Source organism: Elephas maximus, chromosome 5, assembly GCF_024166365.1.
Source record: "Elephas maximus indicus isolate mEleMax1 chromosome 5, mEleMax1 primary haplotype, whole genome shotgun sequence".
Taxonomy (NCBI): domain Eukaryota; kingdom Metazoa; phylum Chordata; class Mammalia; order Proboscidea; family Elephantidae; genus Elephas; species Elephas maximus.
The window spans coordinates 82,449,564-82,465,129 of NC_064823.1; the positions used below are offsets into that span (position 1 = coordinate 82,449,564).

Consider the following 15,566-nt stretch of genomic DNA (forward strand, 5'->3'; position numbering starts at 1 on the left):
ATGAAATGTACACAGGCCCAAGCTCTGTGGTCTCCCTGTAACCCCCAGTCACTCACTCTTTCATACATTTACTCTGGACCTCCTACTCTATACAGTATTCTGTAGAGCTATAAAGGTTCAGAGTCCCTAGGTGGTACAAACAGTTGGCTCAGCTGCTAACAGAAAGGTTGGAAGTTCAAGTCTACTCAGAGGTGCCGTGGAAGGAAGGCCTGGCAGTCTATGTTTGAAAAATCAGTCATGGGAAAGCCTACAGAGCACAGTTCTACTCTGATACACAAGGGGTCATTATGCATCAGAACTGACTTGATGACAACTGATTGGTTGGTTCTAACAGTTCAGGATTCAACTCTGACACTAGTTTTTTTGCCTCTTGACCCTGCTTACTTAGAGGTGAAGAAATCAAGATACATGGGATGATCTCAAAAAGACAGACTATTGGAACTGGACTGTCCTAGATAATCTAGCCCGAGGAGTAGGTTGTGTCAGATGACCACATTCTTGCATTCTAAGCTCAGAACTTGTGCTCAGGAGTATTAGCCCACCATGTCTAGGGCACCCTGGAAAGGGCAGAGTGAAGAGAGGGTAGAAGCTGAAGAAATAGCTCAAATAGGTGGTGAGGAGGCCTTCAACTGGGAAAGAGAGAAGAGATGAGGTGGGGCACTGGCCGCAGGCCTATACTTTGATGGCACCTTTATTAGGAAGTCTTCAAGACACTGAGTCAAAATCAACATCCACTCTGCTCTCAGGGCCCACTCTGTACCAGAGGTGTTTTCTGCATGCTGGGAGTGTCAAAGTATCAGGCATGGTCCCAGTTCTCAAGAAGCCTGAGTGCAGGAGGGGATGGAGACAGTCAGAAGTCACATATCTAAATGCAGTGTCTAAGTGGTATAAATAGGGTGTGAATGGGAAGAGGCCGCACATTCTTCCCAAGAAGTTCATGAAAGCCACACAGAGGAATCAACATTTGAACTGGGTTCCCAGAGTTCTTTCTTTTTTCCTCTAGTTCCCCTCTTCACCCTCCTCTGCTTTGCTCTCAGGCCACCCTCCAGGAGGCTGACTTGTATGGGTTCTATTGGTAGGTTCCTTCCTCCTTTGGCTTCTGGCTTGGACAGGCCAATAGGGAGTCAACAGATCAGAGGAAAGTTGGAGAGCTGGGGGCGGAGGATTTCTTTGCTTCACTCACTGAATGGGGGTTTCCCTGGGTTAGTGACCTAAGGTCACTGCTCCTCTTATGGTGACCTGTTCTACAGAACTCTCTCTCCTGGGTTCTCCTAGCTAGTCCCTTCTTTACTCAGGCTTAGGCTGGCTGGTAACGCTCCTGATGTTACTACTCCTGTGGCTCCCCCACACCCCAGCCAGAGCTTTGTAATTAGTTCCTCTTATTCCAGTTTGAGTGTCTCTTTCTTTCCTGTTGAGACCTTCACTGATATACTGGGCCTTTGAAAATAAGAATTTGTTATTGTTAGAAACCCCCACCCCCCACACACACTAAATTATGAGCTATTCAATAGCAGGAATTAGTTTGTTAATCTTAGTTCTATCTCTCCTCATTGCCTACAACTGCCTAGCACAGCTTTGATTCGTAACCAGTAAACCAGGTGCTGTTGAGTCAATTCTGACTCATGGCGACTCCATGTGTGTGAGAGTAAAACTGTGCTCCATAGGGTTTTCAATGGCTGATTTTGTTTTTCAAAGTAGATTGCCAGGTCTTTCTTCCAAGGTGCCTCTGGATGGACTCGAACCTGAAACCTATTGGTTAGCAGCCAAGAAGGTTGATTCATAAAAAAAAATTTTTCACAGTCATTGTTTAAAAGTTGTTTATTAAAAGATGCTAATTTCTCCTCAACAACATCCATTTGACAGCCATTCCTTTGACAGTTGTTGGCCAAGTGTGGCTCTGTCCAGAATATTCCACCCTTGGTCTGTGTCCCTGGCAAAACTACCCAAGGAAGGGGTACACCTCAGTTTCCCCCATTCACCTCATGGCTGTTCTCACTTCGTTGTTTCTCAACCAAGAAGTCAAATGCTGCCACTAAAGCTTTTTCCTGGCCAATACGCCAAAGTTTCTAGTCTTCACATCAATGTCAGTGCATGTAGCCCAGAAAAGACCCTAAATTTCTCTCCATTATCTCTCTCCATAATTTGCAAATGAAGGTAAAAACGATACCAACCTCACAAGGTTGCTGGAAGGATAAAAACAAATGTGACAACAATTTATTGTCTTTTCCATGAAATACATCAGTGGAAACAAAGAATAAGTCTCTCCACCACCAGTCTACATTCTTTGACTGTTTCCCTGAGGTAAACACTCCTTTAATACACTGAACAGAATAATAATTGTTGTTGTTAGCTGTCATCGAGTCCATTTGGACTCATGGCAACTCCACCCATGTCTGAGTAGAACTGGACTCTATGGGATTTTCAATGCTTTGACCTCGCAGAAGCAAATCACCAGGCCTATCTTCCAAGGCACCTCTGGCTGGGTTTGAACTATCAATCTTTCAGCTAGTAGTTGAGCGCTTAACCTTTTGCACCATCCAGGGACTCCAAAGCAATTATAACTGACAAACTTATTCCCCGTGAGGTCCTGTTCTAAGTACTTTATATGTCATCTCATTTAATCTTCACAAGAGCTGTTTGTGGTAGCCCTTATTTTATCTCCATTTTACAGATGAAGAAAAATAAAAACACAGAGATTAAATAACTTATACGAGGTCAGGGGCCAGAATTTAAACTTAATAAGCTTGACTAAAAGCCATGGTGTCCATCACTTTGTTATACATCGTTTCTCTTTTACCTGTGACATTATGTCAAGACAAACCATATTTGTTTAATTAATTAACTAATTAGTTCATTAATTGGCCACAACTAATAAATATCGTATGGAATTTATTAAATGACTATAAACTTTGCATTCTTGTGGAATTACAATTCAGCTCAGGTGTTGCATTTCAAAATTCAACCTTAATCAATTGTGCTTGGTTAACCAAACTGCATTGTTAACGTCCCAGTGTAGTCAACAGCACTAGTGTTCTAGATATAGACTCACCTCAGTGTAGTCAACAGCATTAGTGTTCTAGATATAGACTCACCTCAGTGTAGTCAACAGCATTAGTGTTCTAGATATAGACTCACCTCAGTGTAGTCAACAGCATTAGTGTTCTAGATATAGACTCACCTCAGTGTAGTCAACAGCATTAGTGTTCTAGATATAGACTCACCTCAGTGTAGTCAACAGCACCAGTGTTCTAGATATAGACTCACCTCAGTGTAGTCAACAGCACTAGTGCTCTAGATATAGACTCACCTCAGTGTAGTCAACAGCATTAGTGTTCTAGATATAGACTCACCTCAGTGTAGTCAACAGCACCAGCGTTCTAGATATAGACTCACCTCAGTGTAGTCAACAGCACTAGTGCTCTAGATATAGACTCACCTCAGTGTAGTCAACAGCATTAGTGTTCTAGATGTAGACTCACCTCGGTGTAGTCAACAGCACTAATGTTCTAGGTATAGACTCACCTGAACTTAGTGCATGTTCTACCTCCTCCATGATCACACCCGGGGAGGTGGCGGTGGTCTTGCTGTCTATCAGCTCACAGGTTACCTTGGTTGGCACAGTTTCTTGGGGTGTTGTCACCGGCCCGGTAGTGGCATGTAAAGTGGGTGTATGGTCAGAGCTGTGCTCCTCTGCTGGGGACTCTGCTGGGGTTGGAGTTCCTGGGGGCTTGCTGCTGGTCACGGCTGAGCTGTAGTCAGTGGTGGCAGGGGTAGAAGGAACCTCAGGTAGTGAGGTTGATGCGGACGAGGGTGATGAGACTGGAGACTGAGAGGAGATGAGAGTGGGAGACTCAGCGGATGACCAGGACCCTGTAGGAAGCACGCTTGTTTCAGAAGTGCCCGAGCTATGTTCTGTGGGTGTGGATGTTAAGTGGACCGTACCGCTTGTTGGTGAAAGCCCAGGAGGTGAAGGGTCTGTGCTTATGCCTTCCCAGTCTGAAGCTGGCCTGGTGACCTCCTCCTGTCTGGTCTCTACAGAAGTGTTTTTGAGAAGTGGAGGTGTTTGGGATGACGATGGCACTGGCAGTAGCAAGTTGCTATGTGTGTCACTGGTAGGGGAGGCAGTGGCTGCAGCAGTGTTTTCTGGAGAGCTAGTCCAGGTAGATGTCGGTGGGGTAATTTTTGAAGAAAGAGAAACAGGCAAGAGGGTTGACGTAGGCAGACTCTGGACCCTCAATCCTGCAGAAGAACGAGTACAAAAGTGGTTACTATGTGAAAGCCTGAGAGGCTCAGCTATTACCCCAAGGCTGTTTTACAGTCTTTTCACACATATTTTTTATTTTTCATTGTGCCTTTCCCAATCTTGAAGGTGACTTCTTTTTTCTTCACATGAATTGTTCTCCCCTCCCTTTGTGATGGAGTCCCGGGGTAGTGCAAACAGTTAATGTGTTCAGCTGCTAACCAAAAGGCTGGAGGTTTCAGTCCACCTAGAGGTGCCTCAGAAGAAAGACCTGCCAATCTATGTCCAAAAAGTCAGCCATTGCAAATGCTATGAAGCACAGTTCTACTCCAACACACATGGAATTGCCATGAGTCAGAGCTGACTTGAAGACAACTGGTTTCCCATTTCAATGATCAATAGGAACTAGGCAGAAGGCTGAGTAAGAGCAACAAGGGGGTCAGTCAACACATGTACAACCAGTATGTAGAATGAACCAATCTTACTTGAAACCTTGTTCTTAAAAAGTGAAACCCTCTGGGGATCTGATCTGATGGGAATCTGGACTGCTGAGGTGCCTACTCCACCAACCCTTTGGGTATGCTAAGGGTCTGTGTGGGGGCAGTGAGTGTGTGGTTGGTGCTGCAAAGCCAGAGAAGCTTCTTGATTGTCTGCTCCCTGCTACCGAGGGCTGTCAGCTCTGCATTTATGCACAGGGATGCAAGGGCTATGGGTCTGTGGACGGGATGTGTAAGTCTGTGAGCATATTCCTTGTGGAGGAAGAAACAGGGAGGTCCTAGAATAAAAAGCTAAAAGGCATCTCTGAGTACCTGGTCCAATCCCCTCAAATGAGAAATATGAGTTTGGAAATATTTTCTGAGACCAAAATCCAGTTCTCCCAAATTCTAGCCTGGAGTTTTAGCATCATATCATTTTACCAAACATTCTCCTTCATAGTTTGTAAAATTTAGAGTTAGGTTCCTTTTTCCCTCCCTCCCTACCTCCCACCTACTCTTTTTTCTTCTCTCCCTCCCTCTCTTTCTTTCCCTCCCTAATTTACTTACTCAATTTCATTCATTCAACAAGTATTTAATAAATCATTTTTTATGTGCTAGCACTCTGCTAGACATGGATTTATAATTTCACTTTTCTTTTTTGAGTTGCCTATAGGTTCTTTTTAATTTTTATAATATTTTATTGTGTGTCTGGTGAAAGTTTACATAGCAAATTAGGTTCCCATTTAACAATTTCTATGCATATTGTTCAGCGATATTGATTACATTTTCCACAATGTATCAACGTCCTCAGTATTTCCATTCTGGCTTTTCTGTTTCCATTAATCAAGCCTCCCTGCCCACCCCTTACCTTCTAATCTTTGCTTTAGGGTAATTGTTGGTCATTTGGTCTCATATCCACGATTTTTTAAAGGAGCACAGTACTTACCAATGCTGTTGTTTATTTTATGAGCCAACTTGTTATTTAGCTGAAAGGTGACTTCCGGGTGTGGTTTCAGAGCAAAGTTTAAAGGGTATCTCAGGGCAATAGTCTCGGGGTTTCCTTTAGTCTTTACTGGTCCAGTAAGTCCGGCCTTTATTTAAGAATGTGAATTTTGTTCTACATTTCTCTTCCATTCTATCTGGGACCATCTATTGTGCCCCTGGTCAAAATGGTCAATAGTGGTAGCTAGGCACCGTCTAGCTCTTCTGGTCTCAGGATAGATGAGGCTGTTGTTCCTGCAGGCTAGTAGTCTAGTTTCTTCTATGAATCTTTGATTGCCTTCTTTACCTTCTGCTCCAGATGAGTGGAGACCAACTGTTGTATCTTAGATAACCACTCGCAAGCTTTTAAGACCCCAGACACTACTCACCAAATTAGGATGTTGAACATAAAGCTTATGAACTATGTTATACCAACTGACAAAGTTATCCCACGAGACTGTCCTCCTAAGCCTTCAAATCCAGTAAACCAATCCCATGAGGTGTTTGGTTATGTCTAGGAACTATCTGTAACTGTGCCTCCCATGTGCTTTATTATATATATATAAATATATATGCAGCACACACATACTTGTATGTACCTATGCTTACAGATACACCTATACATCTACCCATATATACACACATATACTTCCCTATACATGTATATGCATACACATCTACCTATGTAACCATGCCCATTTTTTTTGGATGTTATTACAAAATGATAATTTCACTTCCTAGGTAACGCATCTTTGGATTGCCACCCTATGCTCCTTATCACCCTCCAACTGGCTTTTTCCATAGTCATTTCTGTTTCAGTAGATGGTACCCCCATCCACTCAGTTTCTCAGTTAAAAATTGAGACATCATTTTGGATGCATCTCTTACACCCACACTGCACATCAAATTTATCAGTGAGTCCTCAGGACTCTACCTTGAAAATATATCCCAACACAGCTGCTTTTCACCACCTCCTCAATTAAGCCACCACAGTTACTGGCCTAGACTGCAGTAGTCTATTAATTGGTCTTTGGCTTTCTGGTTTCCTTCCTTTCAGTTTATTCTCCACAGAGCAGCCAGTATGATCTTTAAAAATGGTAAACCAGCCCATGTTACTAACTGACGGAAACACCCTAAAGGCATCTTGTAGAGCTTGAACCAAATCCAGAGCTGCTCCTCTGTGTCATTCCATTTCTCCTCACAATCCAGGCTCTACTCAAATGTCACCTTTTCCTGAGAGAAGCCTTCCAAGACAATTCTAACTAAAGGAATTCCTACTGTCTTGCCCCTTGCCCATATATTTTTCTCCATAATTCTGGTCTCTTCCTGAAATTACTTATTTATGTGTTTACTTATTTATTCTCTCTCTCTTTTCTACCAGAATGTATACTCCATGAAGGTGCAGGAACTTGGTCTTATTCATTGCTGTTTCCCCAGAGCCTAGGACAGCACCTAGCTCCTAGTGAGTGCTCAAAAAGTATTTGCAGTAAGAAGGAAGAGTGGAAAAAAATAAATGAACAAAAGAACTTTATTCAAGAATACTCCGTCATCTCTCCATCCCCTTCTACGTATCATTTACTTATGGTCACAGCCATCATACCTTCCTCAGGGATGGTGGCCTACCTCATGTTATTTGAGGGCAGGAAAACTGCTTAAAATGGCCAGTCTCCTCTTTGCCATTTCGCTGTGACATATGCCTATGTCTGATGCCTTGCTAGGTCTTCAACTCTTCATCCTATATACACTGAGGTGATTTCCTTGGGGGTGACATGTAGGCAATGGTCAGTCATGATTAAGAGTCAGAGAGAATGCACCATGGGCTAGATTCCAGCACAGAGGAAGGAAGACAAGATGAACAGGGAGGTGTTCAGGCACTTGGGATAATATCTGATTACTTCATCATTCTACTACACAACAGATTCAGTAGCTGAAGGAAAGCTGTGTTACAGAACATATCCTGAAAACGTTGTTTACTATTTTACTGAATTTAACTGAATTGTCATCAAAATGGAACTCTGGTGATGCTGTGGTCAAGAGTTTGGCTGCTAACCAAAGGGTCGGCAGTTTGAATCTACCAGCTGCTCCTTGGAAACCCTATGGGGCAGTTCTACTCTGTCATAGGGTCGTTATGAGTCGGAATCAACTTGATAGTAATGGGTTTGGTTTTTGGTTTTGATCATCAGAATAATGGAAAGAAAAAAATGGTTTTGTTTTATTTAAAAGGAGTTGGTCAAGACCACAACCACAGGAGAATTACTCTCCTAGGAAACAGGAGGACAGATCACCTGATACAGGCCATATAACGTTCCATGATGCTATGGTGGCCTTTAAGGAGCCCTGGTGGCACAATGGTTAAGTTCTTGGCTTCTAACCAGAAAGTTGGCAGTTTGAACCCACCAGGCACTCCACAGGAGAAAAGACCTAGTGATCTGCTCCTGTAAAGATTACAGTCTAGGATACCCTATGGGACAGTTCTACTCTGCCCTATAGGATCACTATCAGTCGGAATCAACTCAACGGCACACAACAACAGGGACAACATGGTATCTTTTGGCATCTGTAAACTGTCAACAATTTCAGGATGCATAATGATGAAGAAATCTCTGAAATATGGACAAATCCCTGTATTAAGACCCTGGGTCTTCATCTGTGGCCTTTGGAGCTTACTGGCTCTGCATCCTGGCAGCTCCTATGACTAATTAAAGATTCTGAGGGCAAAAAGATGACCATGTTTAACTGCTGTTCATAACATAATAGATGGGCAGGTAGCATCAGAGAGAGCCTCAGTCTGGTAGTTAGTCGAGTCAAAAAGTCTTTGGAAGCCTGAGATAAAGAAGGAATGAGTGATATAGAAAAAAAGACCAATTTATTCCTTCAGGCATTTATTGAGTAGCCTCTACGTCCATGACCTTGCCTTCAGAGAGTTCAATATCTAGAAGGACATAAAGGACAACCAATTTTTTAAAATATGTGATATGAGATAAGTGCTTTATGGAAGAAAAAGCAAGGTGCAATAGGAGCCCTGAGGAGAGATTTACAAATTCTGTATGGGGACCATGGAATGTAAAAATAAACAAATGCTGTTTTCAAATGACATTTAGAAAAGTCACAGAAGAGATGACATTTGAGTTGGTTCTTAAAGGATGAGAATCTACAAGATCTCACTTAAGGTATATGATGTTCAGGGTGACACATGCATTGTCATTTTCAGAGATACTAAAAGCTGTATCATGGAAGTCATGATGGTGCTGGAAATGACATACTCCAGGAATTGGTTTTGTTGCTGGAGACATCCATTCCCTTGTTTAATTCTTATTAAATTACTTCTTTAACTCTCATCCTGCCTGCTTCCAGAGGACTGGAGGTGGTCGCTCATTTTCCATAGCTACATATTGAGTACCTAGTTTGGACAATTTCTACTCTTAATAAACCAACAATGTATGAAGTTGTGTGACAACATTGGTTATCTTTGTGAACAAGGCACTAAGAGCCTCCACTTTGCCTTATTTGATGATCTATCCCATTCTGCCCTGACTGCATCAGGGCGGATCTTCTTTCAGCATAAAGACAGGCAAGGATAAGGGTCAGAGAAGATGAAGGAAGCCCTCCATGAGATGGAGTGACACAATGGCCACAACAATGGACTCGAACATACCAACGATCATGAAGATGGTGCGTGACCGGGCAACGTTTCCTTCTGTTATACATAAGGTCACCATGAGTCAGAGCCAACTCAATGGCAACTAACAACAACAACAAAAAGGTACCATGACTACCCTAGAGAATACTTGTGGGAATCCCAATCTTTGAAGCTTTTACCCTGGCATTATGGTAGAATCAGAGAATAGTCTGAGAAAATGTAATTTTTACTTTCTCATGTGTACAACTTGTGTTTTCACAGAAATATGAAACTGAGTAAGTCAAAGAGGTAAGAACGCATACTTTCTTAGAAGTTCAAAAATATCCTAGACCTAAAGAGGGCCTAAGTGATGAGCAAGTACAAGTCTTCATTTGATAAATAATGGGACAGAAGCAGAGAAGGGAAGTAATGTAATTAAGGAAGAGGTGGACAGTGTCAGCCTGGAAGAATCATTCAGATCTAGAGCTCCTGCTCTCTGGTTCCCCCACACCACACTGTGTCCCAGCCTTGGAAAGAACAGTAAAACTTACTTGAACAACCACAGTTACAGAACAAAGGAGGAGTCCATGTGCAGACTGGACAGCTGCAGTCATTAATATAATTTAGTGTACCTTCCCACCCAAAATAGAGTCACTTTCTTTTGAATAAAATAATGAATTCTCTAATATTCCCTTGAGAAAATGGCAGTGTTAATAGAATAAAGAAACTGAACCCATAACACAATTTCTAAATTAGAGGTGAAGGAGCATTGTCCCAAAACAGAGTGACAGTGCCAGATACATGTGCACTGCCGGGGTGGTGACAGGTGCACAAGTGTGACATAAATTGACTCAAAGGAGGAAAGGACTTAGCTAATACGAGAGGTCTTATTTGCAGCCATCACCCATCTGTCAGTGGGGGCTTGCGTGTTGTTATGATGTTGCACGGGTTTCAGCAGTTTCCAGACTAAGATAGAGTAGGAAAATAGGCCTGGTGATCTACTTCCAAAAATTAGTCAATGAAAACGCTATGAATCACAAAGGTCTGATCTGAAACTAATCATGGGGATGGTGCAGGGCAGGGCAGCATTTCATTCCATTGGGCATGGGGTCACCGTGAGTTGGGGCCAACTTGAGGGCAACTATTGACAACAACAAGGGCATGACAGCCAACTTAATCTGAAATTATTCCTTGTATGTTTACAAATGGTAGTCAAGTTAAAGCTTGTATGTTGCAAGAACAGCTGACAGATTGTCTCAGATTTATATCCAATATTTGGATTATTTGTTTCCATGTATATTGTCCTCTACAGGGGAGAACCACATCATGATGTACATCTTTTTGATGTTTCATAGAGGTTGAATCTAGCTTGATCTCTGGTTTTTTGCCTGGCCAGGAGCGCGGATTTGAAGGCTCATAGAGTCCATATACAGGTGTCTTCTCTCCATGCTGAGAGGAAGTACAAAGCATCATGGGGTACAGAGTGCATTCCGAAGATGAGCTCCTTGCCTCTGGCTCAGCTGGTTGTCATGAACACTGGTCTGCAACACTGGCAGCCAGCGGACGATGAGTGCCCTGAACTCTGTTTCCTTCTCCTGGATTTCGTGGTCAGCAACCAAGGCTGGTGCCAGAGTCCCAGGCAGCTTGCCTACCTGTGCTGTTCACTTCTTCCTTTTTTCCCCTGGCTATATCCTCCCCTACCCTTGGCTTGTCAAGTGCCTGAGAAAACACAGTAGAGCCCTCTCCTGTTCCTGCCAAGTCAGCCCCCAGTGTTGCCTGTGGTCTCTGGATCACGCCACGTCTGCCTGGCAGAGCACCACGGCTGCTAACAGTCTAAGGCTGAATAGCTGCTAGCATTTATCTCCACACAGCCACCACAGTGAGCTTCTTAAAAGGCCAACTGGACCATAGCACTGCCTTTGCAGGGTGGGAGGAGGAATGGAAGCCTGTGCTGGTTTCCCACTGAACAGAGGAGAAAACATCAAATCCTCACCTTGGCCCACGAGGCTTTCCATGATCTGGACTCTGTCTGCCTCTACACCCTCATTCCTCACTAGATCTTCAGATACACCTCACACACACTCCTGCCTCAGGGCTTTCACTTATTCTATCCTCTCTGCCTGAGATACAACTGTTCATTCTTCCAGTCCCAACTTAAGGCCCCCCTCCCTCTTTTTTAAATCTAGTTTTGCCTCTTTTTATGTGTGGTAAAATATATACATAACAAAATATTTACTTTTCAACAATTTTTTTTACATACAATTCAATGACATTAATTAACCAAAAAGACCAAAATTGTTGCCATCAAGTTGATTCTGACTCATGGAGGCCTTATTCTTGGCTGTGACCTTTATGGAAGCAGATTGCTAAGCCTTTCTTCCACAGTGCAGCTGGTTGGGTTCAAATCGCCAACCTTTCAATTAGTGAAAAAAAAAAAACAACTTGTTGCCATTGAGTCAATTCTGACTCATAGGGACCCTATAGGACACAGTGGAACTGCCCCATATGGTTTCCAAGGAATGCCTGGTGGATTCGAACTGCTGACCTTTTGGTTAGCAGCCGTAGTTCTTGTAGCCCAGGGCAAATCATTTCCGCCACTCAGGGACAAGACATTAATTACTTTCATCATATTTTTTAACTATCATTATGATGCTGAGACAGATAGGGTTAACTACACTGGTGTAACAAAAGAGCTGTTAAAAGATTACCATCTAAAAGTTGGGTAAACAGGAACCACACCCTGTCAACAGGAGATAAGGCTGAAACAACCTGTGAATTACTATTTCCTTCTTAATGTTTTTCTAGTCCCTTCCTCCTTTACAGGCTCCCGCATGTGCAGAAGAACAAAGTGTGACCGCTTCCTTAGCCCTCTGAAGATGGTGATGTAGTGCCAAAAATCAGTGTGCTTGAGCTATATCCGATAATAAGTGATGCCAAGAGCTGCCAAGAGGACTCCATCTTGAATATCAGCGGGTTCCGTCTTGGATTCCAGATGTGCGTGCAACCTAATTAATATGCACTGCCATTCTGAGAAGTACTCGCCCCTTGAAAGACACCCACTAAATATTCATTACTCTGTTGTTTCCACCGAGCCCATATAAGCCCTAGCCTTGCTTCCCTTTTTGAGTCAGTCTTTTGGAGAGGCTTAGATCCCCGCTAACTCCTTTTGCTTGACTCAAGCAAAATAAAGCTTGCTGAAGATAAAGTTTGTCTTCTAAGTGTATTCTTACTTGGGAAAAGACAAGGACCCTTTGTGTCAGATTGGCAATTGGTAACAATCCATTTCCAAATTTTTCCATCACCTTTCACAGAAGTTCAGTGTTTTTCAACAAGGCCTTCCCTGACTCTTTAGGTAAATTCTCCCCTACCAGCTTCTATATATATTTAGAGAACCTTGTCTTATGAAGAGTTTTGTTTGTGTACACCTTCCCTTAGACTCTGAGATTCACATGGAGCAGGATCTCTGGTGGATTTGTTCATCCTGGTGGTACAATGGTTGAGAGCTTGGCTGCTAAACAAAAGGTTGGCAGTTTGAATCCACTAGCTGCTCCTTAGAAACCCTACAGAGCAGTCCTACTCTGTCCTACAGGGTGGCTATAAGTCGGAATCCACTTGACGGAAATGGGTGTTTTCAATGGATGTCCTCTTTGTCTGATCCCTCCCCCCAAAAATTATATTTTATCTATTTCTGAATGAATGAATGAACTGGGTGCTCTATGCCAGGCACTGTGCCAAGCACTTTATGTGCATTATCCCATACAACCTGTATGAGGTTGGCACCATTATTATCTCGGTGTCAGAGATGACGAAACAGAGGCTTAGAAAAGTTAAGTAACTTCCTTCAGGGCACACAGCCAGTTCATGGCACAGCTGAAGCTTGACCCCAAACTGTCTACTCCAGGTTTAACCTTTTAACCATTTGGCTATATTTAACTGGGGAATGCATGTGTGCTTTGAAGTCTGGCCCCATGTTTGTAAGGCAATCAATCACCAGTTTCCCTCTATCTTCCTCAATAAATTCTCTAGTGTGGGCCACTAGAATGATCTTTAAAAAGCTATCTTGATCATATGAACCCAGCCCCTTCCCTTTAATTCCATCAAACCAAAACCAAACCAAACCTGTTGCTGTTGAGTCAATTCCTACTCATAGCAATTCTATAGGACAGGATAGAATTGCCCTATAGGGTTTCCAAGGAGTGGCTGGTGAATTGGAACTGCCGACTTTTTGGTTAGCAGCCGAACTCTTAACCACTGTGTCACCCAGGCTCCATTAAGGGCTCCCTAATGTCCTCAGGAAAAATCTTGAACTCTGTGACACAGCTCATAAAACCTTTTATGGCTTCCAACCACTTCACTCCTCATGAGCCCTGCGATCTTAGCAATCTGAATCATATCAAGTTCCTAAAAATTTTCATAACTCTCTGCCTCCCTACCTTCACACCTGTTTTCTTCTTCCTGTGACTGCTTTCTCCCTGACTGCCTTTTCCTCATCACGATTCTGAGAAATCTAGAGCCTTACCTCCTCTATGAGGTATTCTCCAACTGGGCACTTTATCCTCCGTGCAACCACAGACTCCATACAGACTTTAATCACACTATGCCAGTTGCCGTCAACTCTAACTCATGGCAACCCCACATGTGCCAGAGTAGAATTGTGCTACAAAAGGTTTTCAGTGGCTGAAAGTTAGCAGCCTAGTGCTTAGCTGTTTGTTTCCCAGGGATTTCTGTTGTTCAGTGCTGTTGAGTCGATTCTGACTCACAGTGACCCCATGTGACCGAATAGAACTGTCCCATAACGTTTTCTAGGCTATAATCTTTATGGCCACCATTCGTCTGTCAGTGTGTCATACTGTGGTGGCTTGTGTGTTGCTGTGATGCTGGAAGCTATGCCACCAGTATTTCAAATAACAACAGGGTCACCTATGGTGGACAGGTTTCAGCAGAGCTTCCAAACTAAGACAGACTAGGAAGAACGACCTGGTGGTCTACTTCTAAGAAAAATTGGCAAGTGAAAACCTTATGAATTGCAGTGGAACATTGTCTGATACAGTGCTGGAAAATGTGCCCTTCAGGCTGGAAGGCTCTCAAAATATGACTGGGGAAGAGCTGCCTCCTCAAAGTAGAGTTGACCTTAATAATGCAGGTGGAGTAAAACTTTTGGGACCTTCATTTGCTGATGTGACGCAACTCAAAATGAGAAGAAACAGCTATAAAAATCCATTGCACTGGGTAGTGTTTTGTTCTGTTGTACACAGGGTCACTATGAATCAGAACTGACTTGACTGCACCTAACAACAACAATAACAACAATCTTTATGGAAACAGATTAAGTCTTTCTCCCAAGAAGCTGCTGGGTGGGTTCAAACTGCCAATCTTTTGGTCAGCAGCCAAGCACTTAATCATTGCACCACTTAGGGCTCCTTTCAGGGACTCCTAGTGGACACTATAAACCAAAAGCCAAACCCATTGCCACTGAGTTGACTTTAACTCATAGTGACCCTATAGGACACAGTAGAGCTGCCCCACAGTTTCCAAGGTTATAATCTTTATGGGAGTAGACTGCCACTTCTTCCTCCCATGGGGCGGCTGGTGGGTTCAAATTGCCCTCCTTTTGGTTAGCAACCAAGCATTTTAACCACTTTGCCACCTGGGCTTCTCGGTGCATACTCTATTGGGCCATGCTTTCTCACCATACTCATCTCCCACAAGCCCAGGAGCCCTGATAATAACTGTGGCTTGTTCTTCTTTGTGTCTTTGTTTCTGGCACTCAATATTCATTGAGTAAGAACACGGATTTGCTGTCCCTTGATAAACAGAAATGTTCTGGCTTATGTGCTGGCCCACGAAAGCAGAGAGCAACCCCCTTTCATTTGTCTCTAAGTTCCATAAAGATGAATAGCTAATATGAAATTTCAGATGGGCCTCTAAACAACTTTTTATAATTCTCATTTGTTTGTTTTTTACTTTGGAGACTACAGGGATTTTTCTCTCTATGCAGGGTTAAAAGTCAGAATCTTCAGCTCTTGAAATGTTGACCAGCAACCAGCTGGTTCAAACACATGCTGGCCTTACCATCCCCACTTTGAATGGGCTGAACTTCAGCAAGTGTTTTAGAGAAAGAAAGAGTGAGAGAGAGAATCTTAAAATGATGATTTTGTTTTTCTGTATCAAAACTAGGTCCTGGTGTTCTTTCAGTTGAGTAAATCTTCTGTTTGGGACCCTCACACCTACAGAACTTCCCAATGTCATC

General features: G+C 43.0%; 1 protein-coding gene across 1 annotated transcript in view; it reads right to left on the reverse strand.

Moving 5' to 3' along the window:
* The window catches only part of PARM1 (prostate androgen-regulated mucin-like protein 1), a 122,778-nt gene that overhangs the window by 43,386 nt on the left and 63,826 nt on the right, over positions 1 to 15,566 (reverse strand). Inside the window, exon 2 of the mRNA XM_049885995.1 lies at positions 3,523 to 4,239. Coding sequence (XP_049741952.1) covers positions 3,523 to 4,239 — 717 coding nt within the window. The remainder of the gene's footprint in view (positions 1 to 3,522; positions 4,240 to 15,566) is intronic.